This window comes from Triturus cristatus, chromosome 3_2 (genome assembly GCF_964204655.1).
Source record: "Triturus cristatus chromosome 3_2, aTriCri1.1, whole genome shotgun sequence".
NCBI classification, from domain to species: domain Eukaryota; kingdom Metazoa; phylum Chordata; class Amphibia; order Caudata; family Salamandridae; genus Triturus; species Triturus cristatus.
In genome coordinates this window covers 546,093,597-546,116,963 of record NC_140584.1, presented here as the reverse complement: position 1 = coordinate 546,116,963, position 23,367 = coordinate 546,093,597, and the positions used below count along the sequence as shown (strand labels likewise).

The window sequence follows — 23,367 nt, the reverse complement described above, 5'->3', positions numbered from 1 at the left end:
AGCTGAGAGGTGCCTAGCTGGTTATAGAGCAATTGCATTTCCTGTGATACAACTGTCCACAACTGAAGCATGAGGAACCACCCGGTGGGGCTGACACTCCCAGGCCACATCGCTGGCTTTGTCCCACTCTCCCTCCCAATGCCCACGCTTGCTCTGCTCATTCCAACTTGCCCCTCCCTTTCACAGTCTTGTGAAATGAGTGCATTTACAAATATATCAATCCAGATTCATTTGATTCCTTTTTTACTTTCTTTCACTGCTAAGCAGTGCTTAACAGACACAAGCTCAACTAAACCCTTGGTCTGCCACCCAGTACAGATGGTGTGGAGTTGTTCCTATACCATGCTCAGCAGACTCTGAAGAAAAGCAACAACAAATGCATCTTCAGCACTTTCAGCACGTTGGGCAATACAAGAATACCATTTAAACACATCTTGCAAATGATCAAAATAATCGGCAGTATATTTGACCTTATTCTGTATACAATTTGGAATTTTAGTCCAGTAGGTGTTGACTGGACACCCTTCCATTATTCATAACTATAATATCTTCATACCTTGATTTAAGAATATTTTAATTAAAGAGATCATTCTTGGATAAATCCGTTTTAGACAAAAAACAGTGTATACACCAAATTATAAGCCCTTTGAGGCCACTGCTACTGATTATAGTACTGATCACAACTAGGCCCAAAGCCGCCATTATGGGCACAAACGCTTGTGTCCGAACTGCTACAAATTGCAGGTTCAAATTATGGTCGGCTCTGTTTGCTCCTGCTCTGTTTGTTCCTGGACCGGCTGAATAGGTGAAATTTTGCATAAATTGCATATCACTCATTCTGGGATGTGAACCCCAGAATAATGTTTAAATTATGCAACTGCTAATTACGCCACCCTGCACAATTTGCACCCACGATTTCCTGTCCTGTTGTAATCAAGGCTGCGATCTCCTAAGAAGAGTTTAATTCAGATCATTAATAGCCTTCGTTCTAAATTTATGAAACCCTCCTTCACTCAGATTATTCATAAAATAAAGATAATTCCCGAGTTTGTTTTCTTTCCTTTAAAACACAGAAACTCGAACTACAGTCACGAGTAATCCTGGTTATTCATCGAAGTTGAACCCCCGTCCTCATTCCAATTACGTTTATGTCCAGTAGAAATAATTGCTTTAAAGTATTGTTTGAGTTGCCTGTTTATTTGCTGTTTTCCAGTACGTTTAGCTTACTAAGGTGTTAGCTAGCATAATATAGAAAGAGTGTCAACTGCTAGAGCAACAAGGTGATGGATGGAGTACTTGAATTAATCTCAACCACTGGCAGTCACTCGGACCACATACCTGACCCTTCTCCTCAGGGAAACAGTCCAGCCCGAAATGCCAAGCTAGGTCCTTCCTTAAAAGGGAATAAGAGCAACCTGAGACCTTGTTCACCCTGATAAGTGCTCATCAGCCAGGTACAGCTTGATTCCAGTGGCACGGGGAGCACCGGACACACGTCGGGACATCCCCATTACACTTAGAGCGTCAACAGCAACAAGGTGATGGATGGAATGCTTGAATTAATCTCAGCCACTGGCAATCGCTTGCGCAACATCCCAATCGATGGTTTTTCACCCACCATGCCTCCTCAGTTTCGACCCAGTCATATACAAATCAGCCTTGACCCTGCTCCTCATGTGAACAGTCCAGCCTGAACTGCTAAGACAGGTCCTCCCTGAACAGAATACAAGCAACCTATAACTGGTTTCACCATGATAAGGACTCCTCAGTCAGGTCTAGCTTGATTCCAGTACCATAGTGAGCACAGGGCCCACGTCTAGACATACCCGTTGCACTTAGAGTGTCAACTGCAACAGCAACAAAGTTATCGATGGTATGCTTGAATGAATAATATATAACAAATATCATTTTGGAAGGAGCTACCATTTCAAAATTCTGCTTCCTAAGTGTTCTAGTTCGATTGACTTCTTCACTGTGATTCAATTCCATGTAGAGCATTTGTGACCGCACACCATACTTTTGCTTCAAGAGGATTAAAGACCTAATGCCATTATTTTTTTTTTACCTGAAAGGTACCTGTCATCCCAGCCATTATTCCTACTTATTGGTTTCTGCAATACTTTTGCCACATCACTCTACCATCGTACTGGACATCTAATTTGCAGTACTGAATGGCAGATTTAAAAAACAGAGAACCTACACGCCAAGTTTGTCTCTTGGGTTTGGGAGAATATTAATCCATCGTGTTTTATGGATTGATAGGGATGTTATTTCATACAGATTAAGGAACTAATGCAGACAATGAACACTGAATATCTATGATGAGAGCTAATATAACTAGATATTCTTTCTGCATTGGTATTACTTTACAAAGAAAGATAAGGGAACTGCTCAGTTAAAACTTGTGATTCCATGGGTATTTTGTTTATATTTTACTAAAGGTACTACCAGCCTTAATCCTGAAGCAGGCAATCTTCTAAGCCCTAGTTTAGATGTGGAAAGAACCTTAAATTTCAAGCTGGATCTCAAAGAGGTCATCAGTTCCTCCTGTATGCTTCTTGTGAGCTATGGTGGCCTGATCACTGCACACAGGCCTGTGAGTCCTCTAATGCATGTTGCTGTGCTCTTTAGTATCATTCATTCATGGAATACCCTCTCCAGATGGTATTCCTGCACTGCATATCGCAAGGGTCAAGACAGCAACAGTTACTTCACAGGCAGCCACTTAAAGTACGTCTTCAGTAAAAAGGTTAAAGAGAGAGGAGCAACCCGATCATCTCTAAAGAAACCTAGGCAATAACTATTGAAAACAACAATATTTCTATGAGGCTAAATGTGTGAGCGGTTAGAGTAATTGGTGTACATTGAATCAATCGAACAATCAGTAAATATACAAATTCAAAGCAATAGAAATAAATAAATAAAAGGCCCAAACATTAGAACGGTTTTGCAACCTAACTGTTGTATTACAAATACAGCATGAGTTACTTCATCAGGTATATGTGCAGAGTGCATAGCTCCAAGAAGCTACAATGTATGTCACACTTTATAAGTATGTTCCAAAGACCATAGAATGTACTCCGTGTAAAAGGTGGTTACACAGTGCAAACTGATCCAAGAAATTAAAGACATTACTGTTTATCATATTGAATCAATCACTTCAGTTGTATGTGACACTATGGTGTCTTTTTTGTATATGAGAAGTCATGCACGTCTGTGTATCTAATAACTGTTCTGTAATTGTGCATAGCATGTTAAATAAATTAGTGAAAATTAAACTTTTATGAAGACATTTCTCTTCACTCTCCCCAATGCACTTGAAAGTATTATGACGGTGCTTTGCAAAGGCATTTCAGTGTGTTCACTAGAAACACAGCAGCAAGATACCCAAGTTCTGACCCGTCCCCTGCAGTTATATATACAATTGACAAATGTGGGCTACTTTCCCCTTTCCCTCTCTTTTCCTCAGCGGACATGTTTGCCCATGAGGAAGGCGGCCCAGAACCTGATTGGGTAGCGAGTGAACGTGAGCAGTTTTCTGATTTCCGAGATCTAAATAAAGATGGAAAGATGGATAAAGATGAGATCCGGCACTGGATTCTTCCTCAAGACTATGATCATGCGCAAGCTGAAGCCAGGCATCTAGTATATGAATCTGACCAAGACAAGGTGAAGAACAGATCGCATGTCTTGATGTCCAAGTTTTTATGATTATTAATGTGTTTTGCTTTTCAAGAAAATGTATATTTATTTTTTAAAGGTTTCATTTCAATTTTCTTTGCTTAAAATTAGATAGTATTGATTTACAACGTTTTCACTGTAAGATAAGTGTGGCTTACTAAAGATACGGATTTCCATGTGTCACAACTGCTCATGGAGCAAAATTTTATATATTGTGCCCTGCTTGGCAGCTATGTTTGACCTTTTACAGTATGAAGTACAATATATGGTATGGCTTGGTTGGATTAGGCTTATTGCTCACACCCCTGGACCACCATGGCTATTAATTACTTTAAGAAATAGGAGCATTAGTGGTGGGGGTTAAGGACCCACCTCAAATACTAATCACAATGCTTGTCAGGGTGAACTATTAAAGTCCTTAAAGAAACCTGCACTAAACCCTCTGGTAGTTTGGAAAGAGCAGTCAGGCTTATCTTGGTGGCATTATGTAATGTATTTATACAGCACTCAGTCAGTCAGAAATATAATTATTTAGACCATAGGTCTTTAAACAACATAAAAATATGGCACACTAAATAAATATTTTAAACTCATTACATTACAAATCTTCAACACCACCATTGCAATAGTCTGATTTCCGCCTACTTCCTTTCAATTTACACAGCACTTCATATATAATTCATAGACAGACTTATAAATAAACAAAATATTCTAAAATCGATAAAATTCTATTCTAAAATGTATTTCTAAAGATAAGTATCAGGTAAAAAATTAAGATCAATAACCATCCTAACTCCTAACCTATCTTTGAACCATCCATTTCTTTTTCCAAGAAAGACCTTTTTACCGCCTTCATATACTTTGCAATAGCTATTGCTATATCACGGTTCGGCATATCAAAAAGAAGTTCAATCGCTTGGGAACGCAAAGTGACACCATATTTTAAAAAGATGGGGCGTAAAAACAGTTTCCGCAATGGTAGAAATTTTTGACAGTCCATTATAATATGTAAATTATAACATTTTGTGCCCAACCTACATGAGCATTTGCCATCAAGTCTTAGCATTACTGATTTTATTCTCCCATTCGATACACAATGATTAATGCCTATTCTCCATCTTAGAACTTCAGCTCTGAGGCATTGGTTGGGTAGTGTGTCCAGATAGGGGTTCCAGATTTCTTTCTCCCAACTGTTCATCATAAATTTCACAGATTCTTTCTTTCTCAGGTACCCCATCTCTTCCAACCTAGATTCTTCCTTCCCTAATGTTATAACTTCACCCTTTGTAGCTTCTAATAGAAGAGTCTGCTGATCAATTCTCACTTTTAGATTTTCACAGACAGAGAACAGTTCCTTTCTGACCTCTTTGGCCCATTTTAGGTCACTTGCTGGGATTCATTCTTACACCATTGTGACACTTTCATGTCTTCTCCTGTAACCAATCTCTTCCAAAATCTTAAAAGGGTCACTTGCACCTGTACATTCCGTGATGTCATACCCAGCTCCAATCTAATTGCCTGGATCATAGTGGAGCCCGGTATTGACATTAGAGGTTTTCTCTTCCTCAGTATCCCAACTGGTTTTACCACTTAAGCACAGAACTTTGTCTCCATGTTGTAATTTTGTGGGTATCATTGCATTATACGCTTTCTACAATGGTCTGTGGGACATATCCCCATAGATGCTGTTAAACTTTTTCAGCCCATACACCAATGTGAGAGCTTTAGCTTTCTGTGCCTCCAAATGCGTGTCCCATTTTAGAGACTCGTCAAACCAGACACCAAGATATTTATACTCGTTCACATTTTCCAGTTTGGTTGGGCCCAGGTATCAATTAAACCTCTGGTCTCTCTTTCCAAAACAGACTTTTGGTTTTATCCATATTTACAGCTAATTGCTTAGTTGCACAGTATTCACTAAAAGCATTTAACTTCCGAGAATCTCTAAATCATCGTCATACAGTAGGCAGGAAAGTTGTTTCCCATTCATTTTTGGGCTAGCACTTCTATCCACTGCCAAGATAGTTGGCAAATCAGCCAAGAAAATGGCGGAGAGAAGGGGGGCCAATACACAGTCTGCCTTAGACCATTATTAATTGTTTTTTTCGCTGTCAGGGCCCCCATCGTATCCTTAATGACTTGGGCCCAGTTCTGGCTATGTAACTTCTTGATTACAGCCAGGAGCCCTTCTGGGATATCATGTTTCCTTAGGGTCTCCCAGAGGCATCTCCTGTCAACCAGATCACATGCCGCACAGAAGTCTACAAAGCAGCAGCACAGCTTTCCTTGCTGCGTCATAGACTTCCGCGCCACAACCCATATGGCGAAACAGTGGTCAACCATAGAGTGTCTCTCCTTAAAACCCCCTTGTTCCACTGGCACGATCGACCGCTGTTCCATCCAATCCTTCAGGCTGCCCAGGATTATTTTAGCGAAGACTTTTATTTCCCGATGTCCAGCCGGTTGATCAATCTGTAATTCTTCGGGGCTTTCCTATCTCCCTTCTTATGGATTGGTCTAATTACTGCCCCCCTCCACTTGTTGGGCATTTGGCCAGAATCCAATATGGCCAAAAACATATAGGATAGGAATTCCACCCACCAATTTAACTGTGTTTTTATTATAATGGCCGGGAGGTTGTTGGGTAAAGTTTCGTATAGTGTCTATTATCTTTTCTACTGTAAAGAGAGTTTTTAAGTCTTCCACATCCCCTCCCCAGTGTTGAGTATTGCTTCCAGCAGACACTACACTTGTCCCATACAGTTCGCCAAGGTACTCTTCCCGTGCTGATTCTTCCACTACATAGCTCAAAGCCTCTGGGGTCTGTCCAGATGCTTCCGGTATCAATTTCCAGAACTAACGTATGTTTTTTGCTTCAATTGTTTCCAGCAAATTAGCCCAACATGTCTCTTTAAAAAAAACCCTCTTGTGATTCCTAATTAACGTTTTATATTCTTATCTCAATTTAATCAGTTTAAACTGTCTTCCCTGGTCATACTTTATTCTTAACCTTCTTTCTTCTCTCATTAATCTTTTCTTAGTCGTACATTCCCAATTAAACCAACTTTATTGTCTTCCTTGCATTGTTTGCTTATCATTTGGGCGAATATTTTTACTTTTTAATTTTACTTCAAGGCATTGTACAACTTCTTCTATCATTTCCTCAAACCAAGCCCCTTTCTGAACCCTTGTGTTTTCCATATTTAGTTTCTGTTTAAAGCTAGCTACCTTTTCGATGTATTCATCTATCCGAAAGAAACACGTTATAGTAGCTTACCTTAGAATTACCCCCAGGTGTCAGACTGAATCTAGAAAGTTTTTTCGTAAGCAGTACCTCTACTCGTCGGAAGGTGGCGTCAGTTGGCTCCGCGTCAGTCATCGGCGTCGTGGTCGCCTGGATGACGTCGCGGCAGCTACTTAGATGCCGCCCTCGCGCCCTGACGTCAGTTCTTTCTTTTTCCGTGCCAGCCAGCGCAGGTCCAGGAAGAGCAGTACCTCAGTCATTTTTTGACTAACTTTTTCTTGACTTTTGTCGACTTCTTTTTTGAGTCTTCGACTCCAAAGGTGCACGAGGGAATCCTGGTTTCAAGGCCTGCGGTTCCTGTCATCGCATGATGTCGGTGACGGATCCGCACTGCGTGTGTCTTTTTTGCCTGGAGCGCAACCACGGCCCCAAGTTGTGCTCGGACTGCAGGTCGATGACGCCGAAGGTTTCGCGGGAGCAGTCCCGAAAGCTGCTTGAGCACCGGCAGTTGGCTCCGCACCATTCGAGGTCCCAGTCTTGAGGGAAGTCGAGGGACCGGTCACGGAGCCATCACCATTCCGGTTCCAAATCTTCGAAGTCTTCGCACTCGCGGTCGTGTAAGTCGAAGCATAAGAAGAAGTTGAAGAAGCATTGTCGCTCTTTGACTTCTCCCAGTCGGTTGGTCGATCCCATGAGGCACGCAGGTGGTTCCCCTCCCGCGGCTCTGCGAGCGGAGCCCGAAGAGTCGACTCTGAGTTTCCCTCCCTTTCCGGGACCCGGAGCGACTCCCGCTCAGCTTCATATGTTCTGCGAGGCAATGCATGCCATCTTTGGGCGGACCGACATCGCCGGCACACCTTTGGGCACCGCGGACTCAGTTGGGGGTCCTAGGTCTTTGCTGCCGGCGGCTCCGGCCCCGGCACCGCAGGCCCCCCTTGGATCCAGGCCTGGATCAAGATCGGCGCGGGTTGACCTTGTTACACCTCCACCGGTGCCTTATCTGACTACACCACTACCGCGATCAACACAGGTCGGCCCCCTGGCCGGTGTCGACACAGGCCTCCATCTCGAAGTGGACACGGAGCCGGACCTGGTGTCGGGTGGAGTTTTTGTGCCCCTGTTCACTCCTGGAGCCTCTTTTCAACCTGAGTGGCATCCAGACGATGAGGAGGAGGACTGGGAGGGGTCAGGGGACCCTTTAACTGATCTGCCAGGTTCTGTCCAGGACTGGAGAGAGGAACTGGGGGATGCCAGTGGTCTTGACACTTCACCTTACCTGTTGGGAGCGTCGTATGCAATGGTGTTGCATAGGGCAGCTGAGGCTCTTAACCTTGAGCTTCCTATGGTGGCAGTCAGGACTAACCTCCTGACAGAGGTGCTTCAACTGGCTGCGAGCTCTTCGGAGCCCCTGCTGCCGTTTAATGAGGCCCTCACCGACATCCTTTTGGGCACGTGGTCCAGGCCCAACACGGGGGCTCCGGTGGACAGGATGATTACCCGATGCCACCGCCCAGCCCCGGGTGACCCCCACTTTCCTCTCCCAACACCCCACCCCAGAGAGCTTGGTAGTCCAAGCCTCCACTTCCAAAAGTGCCTTCCCTTGCGCTCCACCAGAAAGGGAATCCAAGAAGCTGGACCACCTTGGTAAGAAAATGTTCTCTTCCGCCAGCTTAGGACTATGGTCCATAAACACCGCATGTCTCTTGGGCCTTTATTCCCACTCGGTGTGGAATATGGTGGCGCAGGTGCTGCCTCAGTGTCTGGAGGAGGCCCGGGCAGTGCTCTCCCAGGCTGTTGCCGCCGGGAGGGATGCAGCAAAGTTTACAATACGTTGTGGGCTGGACACCGCCAACTCTCTGGGCAGAACTATTTCCACGTCAGTAGCGCATCGTTGCTATGCCTGGATGTGCTCCACTGGCTTTTCAGCTGATGTCCAGAACACATTGATGGACATGCCCTTTGATGGTCATCGCCTTTTTGGTGACAAAGCAGACAATTCTCTAGAGCATTTTAAGGACTCACAGGTTACGGCCAAGTCCTTGGGCCTCTCCACTCGCCCTGCGCAGTCTGCTCTTCGCTCCCTTTTGTGCTTACGGAGGGTTGCCCTGCTACGTCCCGCCCAGAGCCACAGGCCGCAGCAAGTTACCCAACCTCTGCGCGGCCGGGGACGTGGGAACAACTATCGTGGTTCCGGGGGCCAGCGAGCAGGCCAGTCCACCCCCCCCCTCCTCTGCAGCAGCCTCCAAACACTCCTAGTCCCACCTTTCAGGCCCTTCAAACGCCAGTGGGCAGCAGGATCCGCCATCACCTCCCCCACTGGCGCACCATCACTTCAGACAGGTGGGTTTGGCAAATAGTTCGAAGGGGCTTCTCCCTCCCCTTCGAGACTACCCCTCCAGCCATGCCAACGAGATACCACCGCATGTCAGAGGATCATCTGGCCCTTCTCCAGCAGGAAGTTACGGCTTTCTTGGCCAAGGGAGCCATCAAGCTCGTTCTTGTCCCAGAAGTAGGTTGTGGTTGTTACTCCCACTACTTTCTAGTTCCCTAGAAGGACAAGGGCCTGTGTCCTATCTTGGACCTCAGGTTTATCAATCGCTTCCTCCAGAAGGAGAAGTTCAAGATGTTGACGCTTGCTCAGGTCTTGTCTACACTCGACCCGGAAGACTGGATGGTAGCGTTAGACTTGCAGGACGTTTATTTTCACATCCCTGTCCTGCCGGCCCACCGGCGTTACCTACGGTTCACGGTAGGCCACGAGCATTTTCAACTTACCAGTGCCCCTCGGGTGTTCACGAAAGGGATGGCGGTGGTCGCAGCTCGTCTGTGTAGATAAGGGGTTTCAGTCTTCCTCTATCTCGACGACTGGCTGTAGAAGGCGGGCTCGCCCCAGGCAGTCGTCTCCCTCCTCAAGACTCCGGCAGACCTTCTGCATTCTCTGGGGTTCTCCATCAATGTGCTGAAGTCGCACCTGATTCCCTCTCATAAGCTCCTCTTCATCGGAGCGGTTCTTGACACGACACGGTTTCGGGTCTATCCTCCCGAACAGCGAGTGTGGGATATTCGGGTTATAATTCCGATCTTTCAGCCTCTATTCCGGGTTTCGGTCAGAATGACTCTGAGGCTGCTGGGTCTCATGGCCTCCTGCATCCTGCAGGTTGATCATGCTAGGTGGCATAGGCGGGCTCTGCAGTGGGACCTGAAGTTCCAGTGGGCGCAGCATCGGGGGAATCTGTCCGATTGCATCCAGATCTGGGAGGGCAATGCATGACAACTGCAGTGGTGGCTCACGAACCAGGATTGGGTCAGTGGCAGATCCCTCTCCCTTCCCCAACCAGACCACACTGTGGTGGCGGACACATCCCTTCTGGGATGGGGCGGCCACATGGGAGAGGTGGAGATCAGAGGCCTCTGGTCTCCGACGGAGTCCAGGCTTAACATCCACCTTCTCGAGCTCCAGGCGATTCGTCTTGCCCTGAAAGCATTCCTTCCCTCTGTCCAGGGAAGAGTAGTGCAGGTGTTCACGGACAACACCACCACCATGTGGTACTGCAACAAACAGGGCAGGGTGGGGTCGTGGACCCTCTGTCAGGAGGCCCTTAGTCTCTGGACATGGCTGGAACATTAGGACATATCCCTGGTGGTTCAACACCTGGCAGATTCTCTGAATGCCAGGGCAGACGAACTCAGCCGCAGGTGCATGATGGATCATGAATGGCGTCTTCACTCGGAGGTGGAGCAAGGTCTCTATCAACACTGGGGAGAGCCTTGGTTAGATTTATTCGCCACCGAAGAGAACACGCAATGTCAGCAATTCTGCGCGTTGGAATTTCCAAGGCGGCACTCGCTCGGCGACGCTTTTCGTTGCGAGTGGAGTTGCGGTCTGTTGTACGCCTTTCTGCCTATACCACTTGTGCCCAGAGTGCTGAAGAAGATCAGGTGCGACCGAGTCCAAGTCATTCTTGTGGCTCCGGATTGGGCACGAAGAGTCTGGTATCCCGAGCTGCTCAACATGGCCATTGATCCTCCAATCAGACTGCCTCTATGGGAGGATTTTCTGTCGCAGCAGCAGGGGACGGTACTCCACCCGAACCTGTCCAGTCTCCACCTCCTTGCGTGGAGATTGAGCGGCAGCAGTTGATGTCTTTCGACCTGCCTCCCGGAGTCTGTGACATAATCTTGGCAGCCAGGCGTCCCTCCACTAAGATGGTATATGCCTGTCGGTGAAACAAGTTTGTGGCATGGTGCACAGCAGTGGCATGGTGCACAGCAAATGCTGTGGATCCCATTTCTGCCCCTCTTTCTGAAGTTCTCTTGTTCCTTCTTTCTTTAGCCTAGTAGGGTTCTGCTCTGGGCACTATCAAGGGCTATCTTTCAACCATCTCTGCCTTCCTTCGGCTGCCAGATCAGCCTTCTCTTTTCAAGTCCCCGGTAGTTAACCGTTCCTTAAAAGGCTTAACACATCTTTTTCCTCCAATCCCCTTCGTTATGCCTCAGTGAGACTTGAATCTTGTTCTTACCTATTTAATGTGCGCTCCCTTAGAGCCACTTCATAACTGTCCTTTAAGACTCTTAACTCGTAAGACTGCTTTCCTGGTAGCCATCACTTCTGCTAGAAGGGTGAGTGAGCTCCAGGCCCTTACTTTCAAACCTCCTTTCCTGTCTGTTCATCCGGACAAGATGGTTCTCAGGACCCGTCCATCCTTCCTTCCTAAGGTGGTCACTGCCTTCCACTTCGGGCAGACCATTACTTTGCCTATCTTATTTCCGCCTCCGCAACCTTCAAAGGAGGAGGAGAGGCTCAACCGTCTGGACCCAAAACGTGCGCTATCTTTCTATCTGGATCGCACCAAACAGTTCCGGGTGGATGATCAACTCTTTGTTGGCTATGTGGGCACCAAAAAAGGTCAGGGCGCACACAAACGCACCATTTCTCGATGGGTCGTTTTGTGTATTAAGACATGCTATTCTCTGGCTAATAAGGAGCCTCCGGTCGGGCAACGCGCCCATTCAACCAGGGCGACTGCCTCCACTACTGCCTTGGGAAGAGGAGTTCCTCTAAATGATATCTGTCAGGTGACTACGTGAGCACTACACATGTTTACGAAACATTACTTCCTGGACAGCCACGTCCAGGATTTTGTGGTGTGATCTTGGTTCGCAGACCCACCACCCGGGTTGGTATTGCTGGGGTATCTATTCTAAGGTAAGGAATCTATAACTAACGTGTTTCTTTCAGATGAACAAGTTACTTACCTTCAGTAATTATATATCTGTAAGAAACATTAGTTGGTTATAGATTCCTTACCGCCCCACCTATCCTCCCAGTTCTGCGAACTGATTTCTAGGGTTAAGGACATCCTTTCAGGGCCCTAGTTTTCTGCACCAATGGTCAGTGTCTTGCATGGCTCTGTATATTTGGTGCGAAAAGTTGTGTACAGAACTGACATCAGTAGCTGTTGTGACGTCATCCCGGGGACCACGACACCGACGACGGAGGCAGAGTCGACCGACGTCACCTTCCGACGCACAGAGGTACCGCTGACGAAAATTTTTTCCAGATCCAGCCTGACGCTTGGGGGTAGTTCTAAGGTAAGGAATCTATAACTAACTAATGTTTCTTACAGATATATCGTTACCGAAGTAAGTAACTTGTTCGTCAATCTGGTTGTCAGGCGTTAGGGGTACTCTAATTGTTGGGGTAGTACTATTTCAAGGTGGTATCGACACCCCTAGCTAGCTCAAAGCGCAGGGTGTTATGATCCCTGCCTTCACTCTGCGTTACCTGGAACCCTTTTATTAGAGCAAAATTCCAAGCGTGAATAAACACATAGTCGACTGGGCAGAGTTGGGTACCTATCCTGAAGGTCTGTTTGGCCGGGCAGTCAGTTTCCAACCTACCATTTAAGCAGAACAACCCCTTTAACCCCAAGTATTTCCCTATCGTTACATCTTGCCTAGAAGAGGTGCAATTTGGGAAGACAGCTGGCACTATATTATATGAGCCCAAAAGTTCTTTAAACCAGCAATCTTGTTTTTTTGCATTCAATTTATGATTAAAATCTCCCATAACAATGATCATGTCATTCTCAAATGTTTCACACAATATGTCCATATCTTCTTTGATATACCCCATTTCCACCTCATACCCCTCGTTGGAGCCCCATTGTATGTAAACATTCTCAATTACCAGGTATTCACACTTCCTTTCTATGACCAGTAGGGATACCTTACAGACCAACAACCATTTGCATAGTACCTTTACTGACGTCAACTTTTTCGCAATCCTATTTGAGGTGAGTGTCATAATCCCCCCCAGCGGGACGACCAAACCTTTTTTTCCTTGCAGGCCTATGCAGTTGGACAAAGCCTTCAATTACAGGTGTATTATTGCATAGCCATGTGTCCTGTAAGCAAATGATATCTGCACCCTTGGCTAGATGTTTTTTTACTTTCAACTTTTGTCTCGCCACCTAGCCCATTTACATTCCATGATATAAATTTCAAGCTATGCGACACCCCAATTCCCTAATCAATATTTCAGAACCCCACCGACAAGACTTGGGGTCCCGCTATGGCTTTAGTTGGCGAGTATGCTGGCGGCGCTGGTTTTCCAACTTGGCCGCCAACGAGCCTGCTGTTCAGCGGTCCAGTCTTCTCTAGAACTCCCTCCCAGGTGTGGTGAAGCATGCACCAACATTCCAAGGCACACTTCACCAGAGATTTGACCAGAGCAACACCTTACCTGCTTCCCTCATTGCGTCAGTTAGTCAGGGTAGCTGCGTCGGACCGCGTTTAGATTCTGTTGTTTCTCATCCTTTCTGAAGACAAGGTTAGTGAGTCCTAGTCGCGCATGCTCAGAAACTCAATGATGTCGAGGTCTACGCATGGCGCATGGGAGTAGTGTAGGCTTGCGCTAAAATTCCGTTCCGCTCGTGGAAATTGCAATAATTTGACATTTTTGCGTTACGCAGAGAGCGCAAAAATGTCAATTTCCGCAATCCGCATCTTACCGGAATTTTTTTTCTTGCTCGCGCTGTAAAAAAATACATTCTCGCGTGCGCGCGATCGCCTTACCTGAATCCCCGCGTTCGCCGACAAGTTTTCCCGATCCGGTCGCGTTCTCCACGAGATATTGGATTGTTGGTAGCCATTTGCGCTGTCTCACAACAGTTCGCGCCCCCATTAACGTCATTCGTCGCGCGATCACGTCATTTGTCGCGCGATCCCGTCTTTCTTCTCGCGATCATGCACTGCGAGAGTATGAGATGATTGAGATCTCGAACATGTCATTCTCCACCGCGAGCGATAGTGTGAGGACACGGGCACGTCATATCGAACGCGAGCGGGCGGGACACGTGAAAACAAGATGGGCGGGCCCTTGAGCAACCGCATGGGTAAGTTGGCAAGCCGCGATCACGCAGAAAATACCGCGAACAGGCGGGAAAAAAACTTCTGTATCTTCGCGATATTTCCGTGTGTTTGCGGAGATTTTTAACATTTTCGCGATAGTTTGCGAAAGTGAATTTCGCAAATTCCGCCCACCTGGGAGATTGAGAGTCTTATTTTCCCCTATTAAAACACTACTTAAAGTATTGTTGCGCATGCTCGACTTTCGTTTTTCTATAGAGTTTGGCGCATTACGCTTCCGAAAAGGTCTGCCTGAGGGAGAGAGAGATATAAGAGATATTTGACATTTGTTTGAGTAGGCTATCTGCAATTCCTAGTTGCGCGCGTCCCTCCAGACAAATTCTGTATAATACAGAGAATTAGCTTGTGGAGTAGAGACTCCAGTCAGAGCGTCTGTCAGCTCTTCATTGCGGGCACGTATTATTTCCTCACGCCATATTGAATCACTGACTAGTATATCTTTTGTTCCTGTAGTGAGAGAGAGAGAATTACAACACCTAACGAAAACCAGATCTGAAGGGCTTCTAATTCTTCAGTTATTCTTTGCTTGGCAAGAACTAAATACAATAGTTCGACATAAATTACGGAGCCTAGAAGAAAGAACTCAAGTGAGTTAAAACAATAGAAAGAAGTAACCTAAGTATCGTAGTAATTCCTGATGTAAAATATAAACTCTACACTTACCTTATGTTTCTCTGTGTGAAAAGTAGAGTATTGAAAATCTTTTGTTTCAACCTACAAGACCGAGTTAATTTCTTCTCCAGTTATCTGCATTATCACATCACTAGAGAAGGTTATAGAAGAGAGGCTTGGGTCCAAGGTATTCCTGGTAAGATAAGACAAGTAGAGCCAGACTTGCCACAGTGAAAAACAATTTTGTTTTTGTGCCAGGACATGTAAAACATCAATTTCAACATACCCTACTTTTAAATTCCATACACCCTGCCTTATTGGGCAATAAGGCCTACCTTAGAGGTGACTTAGTGATATTAGAAATGAAGAAAGACACTTCCAGTCCCTGCCGTGGTGCGATCCTTCCTTGGCAGCGTAGCTGCCCGGCCTCTACTGGGGCCACATGGTTGGCTGGAGATGGACCGTGCTTAGCGGAGGGTTCCCCTCCTGCTCACCTGTCTTGAGGGGGAGGGGACTCTTGGCCGTTTGTGGCTCTTCGAGCTACTCAGCCCAGGGAGGCGGCTCTTAGAAATCTCCACAACATGAGGCCCAGGAAGACCACACCAGAGGATGCTAAAAATAGGTCGCAATGGAATAACCTCTGTTTCATACGGTTTGATTGGAAGCCCAGCCGCCACTACATTCCTGAAATCCTGGGTACTTTCACAATGGTTAGGTCTGGAGTAAACCCACCGATCCCTGACCCCACATTCCACCCCCCCACCGGGGTTCCTCCCCACCCGATGATAGCTTGTCTGCTCAATTATCGTGACAGAGACGCCATCCTTCTAGAAGACAGAGCGGCAGGCCCGTTGAGATACCAATCCACCCACATTATGAAATTCTCTGATTACTCTTGTAGTAAGTTCCTTTTAGGGCCCACTTGGTTCTCCCTTATTTTAGCCTAACTATGTTTTAGACTGCTTTTGTATTGCACAGCCACACATAACATGTTTATTTTGTGCCATGATATTATTTTTGAATTATGCTGTACATTTTATTATTATTCAGTTCTTCTTGAGATTCAGTCGAACAACATGGTACCCTGTTTTGCTATGATAGGTCAGCAGCATCTAATGTTTAGACACAACCCAAAGGCAAAGCTGTTGTTGTCCAACACAGCACTTTTTATCATATAAACCAAGACTTGCCCTTTGGAACACAGAGAGGAGGATTCTTGCAGAAGGACAGGTCATGGATCGAGTGACCCAGCCTTGTGTAAACTGAGTTCATACTTGCGATTGGACCACCCAACTACAAAATATCAGGTATGGGGTCCGGTGCTAATCCCAGAGATCACTGTTATATCCCTGTGCTCACATTGTGTGGGTAGGCTTAGGCAGATATCATTCACCATAATAGTGCTTTTCATTGTATACAATTTGCTAGTAATGTTGATTAATTTGCTCAGTAGTATATGTTTTCTATTTGAAGTACAGTTGCTTCATAATAGAGCACAATAGTTTCAATACATATTGTAAACTTTCCTTGTGTCTTTCTTTTGTTTATTATGGACATGCAAAAGTGAGAAAGCGAAAGGTGATGATCTGTTTCCATGGTTCTCTTGGGAACTAGAGAGTTGTGTTCTAGGTTGCCAGTTCACCTGTTAACCTGGGAAGATTAGGAGGGCAGGTAAGGCACTATGAGCTAGTCAGATTTGGGCCCATAGGTGCTGATATGGTATGGTGAATCAGTCCCTACATTCTGACATCCTGTGATCCCAGGCACAGTTCTGTTTCCAAACAGACTCCCTGCAACATTCCCAGGCCACTCAGAAACAGAGGAAGTCTTTCAGTGGAGTAAAACAAAAACATTGAGCCATGAACATCCAGTATATGCTAAAGTATCCTACACGACTAAAAGTGATCTTTCAGGAAAGTGCCTACTTCTTCAAAACGCTGGACGAAGCCTGGAAATGGGCAATAGAGCAGAAGGTTCTGAAAAGACTGCATACCCAGAAACCGTAATCACCAAGTACAAAGACCCCTAAACTCCTGCTGCGGGCGGGTACTGGATGCCGGATGCGTCCCTGGACAGCCCGTGCTCGGTCCCGGTAACCTTCAGCCTCTTTAGACTCAGATGCGAATGTGGGTGGGTGTACACAGGAATGTGGGAGGGTGTACACAGGAGACACTAAAGGACGGGTCCCCCCGTCTGCTGAGAAGCAATCATGGACTTGAACGTAGACAGGACAGACAGTACCTAGATACGCTCTCCTGCCGCCTGCTAACTCTTGAGTCTCTCAATGGCAGTCACATATCATCGTAATCCATCATTGAGGAGGTCCACCTCATATACCCGTCAAACTTTAGACTTGTTTTGATTTAGTTATGGGGATCTTTAGGGTGACAGATGAAACATGGGGGATGTATGGGTTTGGGGGAGTTGGGAGGATGTATGTTATGTAACACGTACATGGCTGCACCCACACTTAATGTTCACCCAGAAGAGATTCAGCTGCACTTCTGGTTGCCCTGCGGGGACCTCCGCTGGATTTTTGGAGCCATGCTGCATTCAGTATCCTACTTAAACTTGCGATCACATTTAACCATAGAATGACACCTCAGATTATGGTCTGGAATGTGAACAGCCTTCTCACCCGTATCAAGAGGACGGCTGTCTCAAAATATGCTAAGCAACTGCAACCCTAGGTCCTGATGCTCCAATACACTCACCTGCTGGGATCCCTTTGCCCCTTCATTAAATGATACGGCTACATTCCGGTGTACCATGCCAGGTTCACCCATGGCTCCAGGGTAGTGGTGATGCTCCTCCATAAGAACCTTTCCCCTGATGGTAATCAACACATTTGCGTTCCTCCAGGGCAGGTACATGGTGGTTGGGGGCTTCCTTGAAGGTAAGACTTATAACTTCCTAAGTGCATATGTCCCACCCCACCTGCAAACTACTACCCTAGAAGCACTAACTCGTATTTTCGCAGAGATGCCGCCTGAGATTACCCTGGTGGGAGGAAATTTGAACCCCATCCCGCACCCAAGAATAGATACCTCGGGTCCCCCCATGACAGACCCACTGACCAAATCCAAACAGCTCACGGAACGAATGCATGCCCTGGGCCTTTGTGATAGTTGGAGATCCTGGCTCCCACACTCTTTGGAATATACTCACACATCAGCCTCCCACAAGACACATTTGCATATAGACCTTCTATTGCTCCCTGCATCTGACGTGTTAAAAATGACCTCGCCCACTATACACCCCAGAGGTATCTCCGATCACTTTCCAGTGACGTCCCTGGATGATACAAGGGGGATAAAGAGACCCATGTGGTGCCTCAATATATGGTTCCTGGTTCATGGAGTAATGCAAAGAGCTCCTCACTACAGAGCTAGAAAGCAACTTCACCCACAGCAGGGGCACTATGGACTTCTCGGGTACCCTCTGGATGGCTTGTAAAGCCACCTACTAGGGCGAGCCAAGAGTTAGGTTTGCAGGGCTGAGAAAGATGAGGCCCGCTCAATGGTGGCCCTCAAGTCCAGCATCCTGGATCAAGAATAACAACATACTCGGTGCTCGTCACAGAACGTCAGCCTCCAACTGGCCCTGGCAAGAACATTTCCCTGCCAAACTACACTGGAAGAGGTGCATCAATGCTGGAGAGCCTTTACGACAAAGATCTGCGAACAAGGTGACAACTCAAGGAAACTACTGTACTGGTTGACCACCAGAGATATGTCCTCCCGTTTCATCCCAGAAACACTTGATAAACATAATCTCCCTGTGTGGACATCGGCTGACATTATTGCGGTATTTGCCACGCACTTTGAACTTCTGTGTGCCTGCAAAGAGCGCCCACCATGTGAAAACACAGCACCCGATCCTTAAAAATATACCCCTCAATACACTTACTTGCCCCAGCCGACCAGATAGCCCAATCACAGAAGGAGAAATTGGGGAGGCAATACAGGGACTGAAATCGGGCAAGACCCCGGAATCCGATGGGTTCCCGGCGGAATATTAACCCAATTATGCCTCGCAATTCACCCCTCACCTGCTTAACTTTTACACAGAAGCAGTGGATAGAGGTTACTTCCTCACCAACATGGATATGTCCACCGTAATGGTCATCCCCAAACCAGGGCAATCCACCAACCACTGTACTGTCTATAGGCCCTGCTCGATCAATGCCGAGGTCAAAATCCTCGCTAACCTTATTGCGACTAGACTCCGGTCAATCCTCCACAATCTGATCCACTAAGACCAATGTGAATACATGGCTGGGCGCAGTACACGCCATTGCATCCGCCAAGTCCATGTGGCAGTGGCCCGCATGAAGGAGATCGCAGAACCACTGGCCCTACTTCTCCTTGACTTCGAGAAAGCATTTGGCACTGTGTATTGGTCTTTCTTGTTTGAGGTTTCGAGGAGACTGGAACTAGTCCCCAAGATCCGTGGATACACAGGGCTGTTATATTCGAGACCCAGGGCATAGACATTGGTTAATGGAGCATTAAATGAGACATTGCCCTGAGATGGAGATCCACAGTCTTACCAATTCTTTCCAAGTGGCACACGGGTATGGATTGTTGGGCCAAACATGAAGAACCTATTAAATAAGGCTTGTTGGGGGTGTCCAAAGTAGCACTTAAAGATTTAGAGCAAGTGGTTCAGCTACTATGGTTTGGGACAGAACAAAGTACTGAATGGGTGACTCTGTAAAGATCATTATCTCTGTACTGGGAGGTGCTTATCGTTATGTGCTACTGTTTGCACATGCCAAAATATATATTCAAATTGTTTTTCAAATCTGCTCACCCAGGCTTTAGTGGCAGGTCTGGAGGCATTATTTACAGGGCCATTGCAGTGGGTGATCCAATTAGTAGCATTTAATTTACTGGTCCTGGATACACGTAGTGCCATATACTAGAGACTAAATTAAATGTGCTAATTAAGGGTATGTCAATTTTACTAGGTTTAAAAAGGGGAACACGAGCACTTTACCCTGGCTGGCAGGGGTAAATTGAACAGAGGTCCATGATCAACAAAAACAGGTTCAGCAAAAGAAGTAAAAGATCTGGGGGAATACCAAACAAAAGACCGAAATGTCCAACATTTACCCTCCTGAGCTGCAGGCGAGGGCCCATAATCAAGAGAGTGTATTTAGGAGCTGTTATTATCCTCTAGATGAGGACAATAAGGCTATTAGCTCCCTGGACCACCTACAAAATAAAAAGCCTCTGCAATGCAGATCCAGCCATATATGGTGAATCTGAAAATCAGAAAGCCTAAAGCTGCTTTACTGTTCTGCATCACAGCACCAGCATTTACTGTTGCTGCACAAAGGCATGGCTTTTCATTAAAACAATACTCGCTACAAAAAAATAAATTTAAAAGATAAAAAAGTGAAAAAGTCAAAGCTATGGGTGGGTGAAGGCCAAGGTAGAATGTACAGACTGTGTAGTAGAACCTGGCCAAAGCTTCGGGCCTATGGCCAACCCCTAAGGCGCACGGCCAAAGGTCATGGCAACTGGTAAATTTCAAGACTTTGTCTGAGTTCTTTAATGAATAATACACGTCAGCACAGAAATGTATATCAAGTTCTAACTCGTGGGAAGTGTCAACATCTAGGATTGAGAGCGATAGAGTGCCGATACGGACTTTGGTGCTCCCCGGCTGGAACTGTCTCTTTTAATTAGGAAAACATTCTCCGAAGAGTGACAGAGGGTCTCTTTTCAGCTTTAAATAAGTATTAATTGGCAAAATACAGAAATGATGCCATGAGTAAATTTAGCAGCAGAGCATAGGTCATAAGTACAAATAACTCAGTTCATTTCTAAATGAAATCTGGCATAGATTTGCCTTCTGAGATAGGGAATAGGGAGTCTCTCATGCTAGCTAAATCCACACTCTTATATAGGGCTTTAGATAAATAGGTTCTTACATTCTGCAGGAAAACATGATTCTCAGGGTTTTGGACCAATAGGAAACATTCTAGTAGAAACGTTTTACTACAGAATACGTTTGAGGATTCTCTCAGCATAGTGGTGCATTGTGATTCTCAGTCTTAGTTGCACAGATAAGCTGATACATTGTTAACATAGCCTGAGACAGTAAGAACTGTCCTTGATTCAGTACAACATGGACATTTCAATGAGAAAATGTTCTGCTTAGTCAAGTGAAAACTAGACCAGTTTTATTTAGAAACAGAATCAACAACAGTCTTCGCGTGATATATTGTGATGTTGAGGCAAGATCAAGGACAGTGTATAAGCACAAGCTAATGTTAGCGGAAGCTCAAATCATAGTGCTCTTTTTATTGACAGAAAATCGACGCTCACTTACATAATCATTCAAATCACAGTGTAGACACAAATTTTTTAGTGGGAAAAATGTGAATATTAATGTGGCCACATAAGTGTCTCTTATTTAGCCAATAGTAGGAGAGGTATGGCATAAGTTGAGAAACAAATATTCAACCAATAGTTCATTGTGCACTGTTTTGATATATTTTACATAACACTGCAGACTAGGAAAGAATAGAGTGCATTGTAGGGATCTAAAGGCCACAGACTCGGTGGGAATAGCTCTTTAAATAAAATGAATAGATATAAAAGTAGAGGGCGAGTAGGATGTAGAGAAGACGCTGGGTCAGCATCTATAAAAAAAAAAAAAAATAGATTTGGTTACCAACAAATTTACAGGAAAAAACACTCCTTTGATTATTCTACAATATCTTGAACGTTGTCCGAGTTTGCTTGAGATTTCAGGCAAAGAGCCGTTAACAAGCGTTGGCAAAACCAATAGGTCTCGCCGATAAGCGATCTATTGGCTTTGTCAGTTTTTTTTAGCCATATTTTACAGCAGCGCTGGCTTCAGTGCAGCATGGATGAAAGGAAAAACAAATAATAAAGTGCTATGACGCTGTCAGCTCTGGCTGTGTTCTACAGCTTTCTTTCTTTACTTTCAGCCATGTTGGAACATAGGCAAGACCTATTGACGTTGCCAATGCTTGTTAAAGGGGCTCCTTCATGCCAAGAGCCACCTAGGCGCCAAATGCTCAGCCAAATAGAGAAAATAGATTTTTTTCTTCTTCATAGCATAGCAAAATAAAAGGTGGCTCATAATGGATGCACAGCATTTGACTGCACCCTTAGGATTGTGTATTTAGCACTATTTTAACATATTGAATCCATGCTGTAGGCTGCTAACATTGTCGTCGGTATAGGTAAGTAGGGGAAATATGGCTGCGTTACTGATGCTGCTAACATTTTCGTCGGTATAGGTAAGTAGGGGAAATATGGCTGCGTTACTGATGGTTTTCTGCTTGTGAACTCGCTGAAGTAAGAAACATGCTCACATTCTTCTAGGGCCCACCTGTGTTTGGCCAGCCCTCCTCTTAGTCTGCAGAAATACCACAATGCCTGCATATGATCCATGCTCCTACATTGATGAAGGGCTTATTTTGTAATTGTCTGGCTCGGCTGGGAATACAAGGCAATGAAATCTGAACCATTTCCTCCAATGACTGCCAAGGAGAGTGACCGAAAACCAGTCTACTCTTCTTGTTGGGTGGTAGTGAGGAGCTGGAACGCAGATCCTTGTTTGATTAGAGCTGCCCCCTCGCCTGCTGCTCTGGAAATTCAATAAATACTGCACCTCTTGGACTGGTATTTTAAAGTCTTCTTCACCAACGGTGTCCATGAGGGGATGCAAACAGTATTGAATGGAGGAGACTGCAAGAAACAACGAGGAAGCATCTGCGGGGGAAGCAGTGACGTATTCCATGACAGAGTACAGGCCAGGGGGATCAATTCAGTTCAAAGCACCAAACGCTTTAAAATTGCATGGGCGGCCAGGTTCGAGTCTCTGCATCAGCTCAGCATCCTGTGATTCTGAGCAAATAGAACCGTGCTTAAAAACAAAAATTGAAGGAATGTGATGTTGTTTAATGTGTCTCTGTGCTTAAATAAAAACATAAACTAAATGAATGTAACGTAACGGAAGCTCATGTTAAGCAGCTCTCCAATACCTTTGGGTCGAGTTTACACTGAGGGGAAAGAAGCACAAGGCACAAGGAGGAGTGGGAGGAGGGAAAAAAAATTAAAAGGACCTTAATCATAATGCTAGCAGCAGACGGCCACTAATTAACTTTAATTCATTTTTACTTTGTCCATGCTTCAATAAAGGAATGGAACTGATGCAATGGCCTGTGATGCCCAATTAAACAGCCGCATTGAAAAGTGAAAATAGAGTGAACCAATGATAAGTAAGGGCGGCCTCCTACCCCGTTACTGTATACAGCACCCCTCGTAACAAACGGCACATGCGTGCTGTTAGCCAAGACCTAAAAATAACTCCATTTGGGAAGTGGTAAAGGGTGGCACTGGGGAGGTTTTTCC

General features: G+C 45.6%; 1 protein-coding gene across 1 annotated transcript in view; it reads left to right on the top strand.

Annotated features, from left to right (window-relative positions):
- RCN1 (reticulocalbin 1) overlaps positions 1-23,367 on the top strand; it is a 223,486-nt gene that overhangs the window by 198,988 nt on the left and 1,131 nt on the right. Inside the window, exon 5 of the mRNA XM_085648260.1 lies at positions 3,470-3,669. Within this exon, the coding sequence (XP_085504386.1) occupies positions 3,470-3,669 (200 nt within the window). The remainder of the gene's footprint in view (positions 1-3,469; positions 3,670-23,367) is intronic.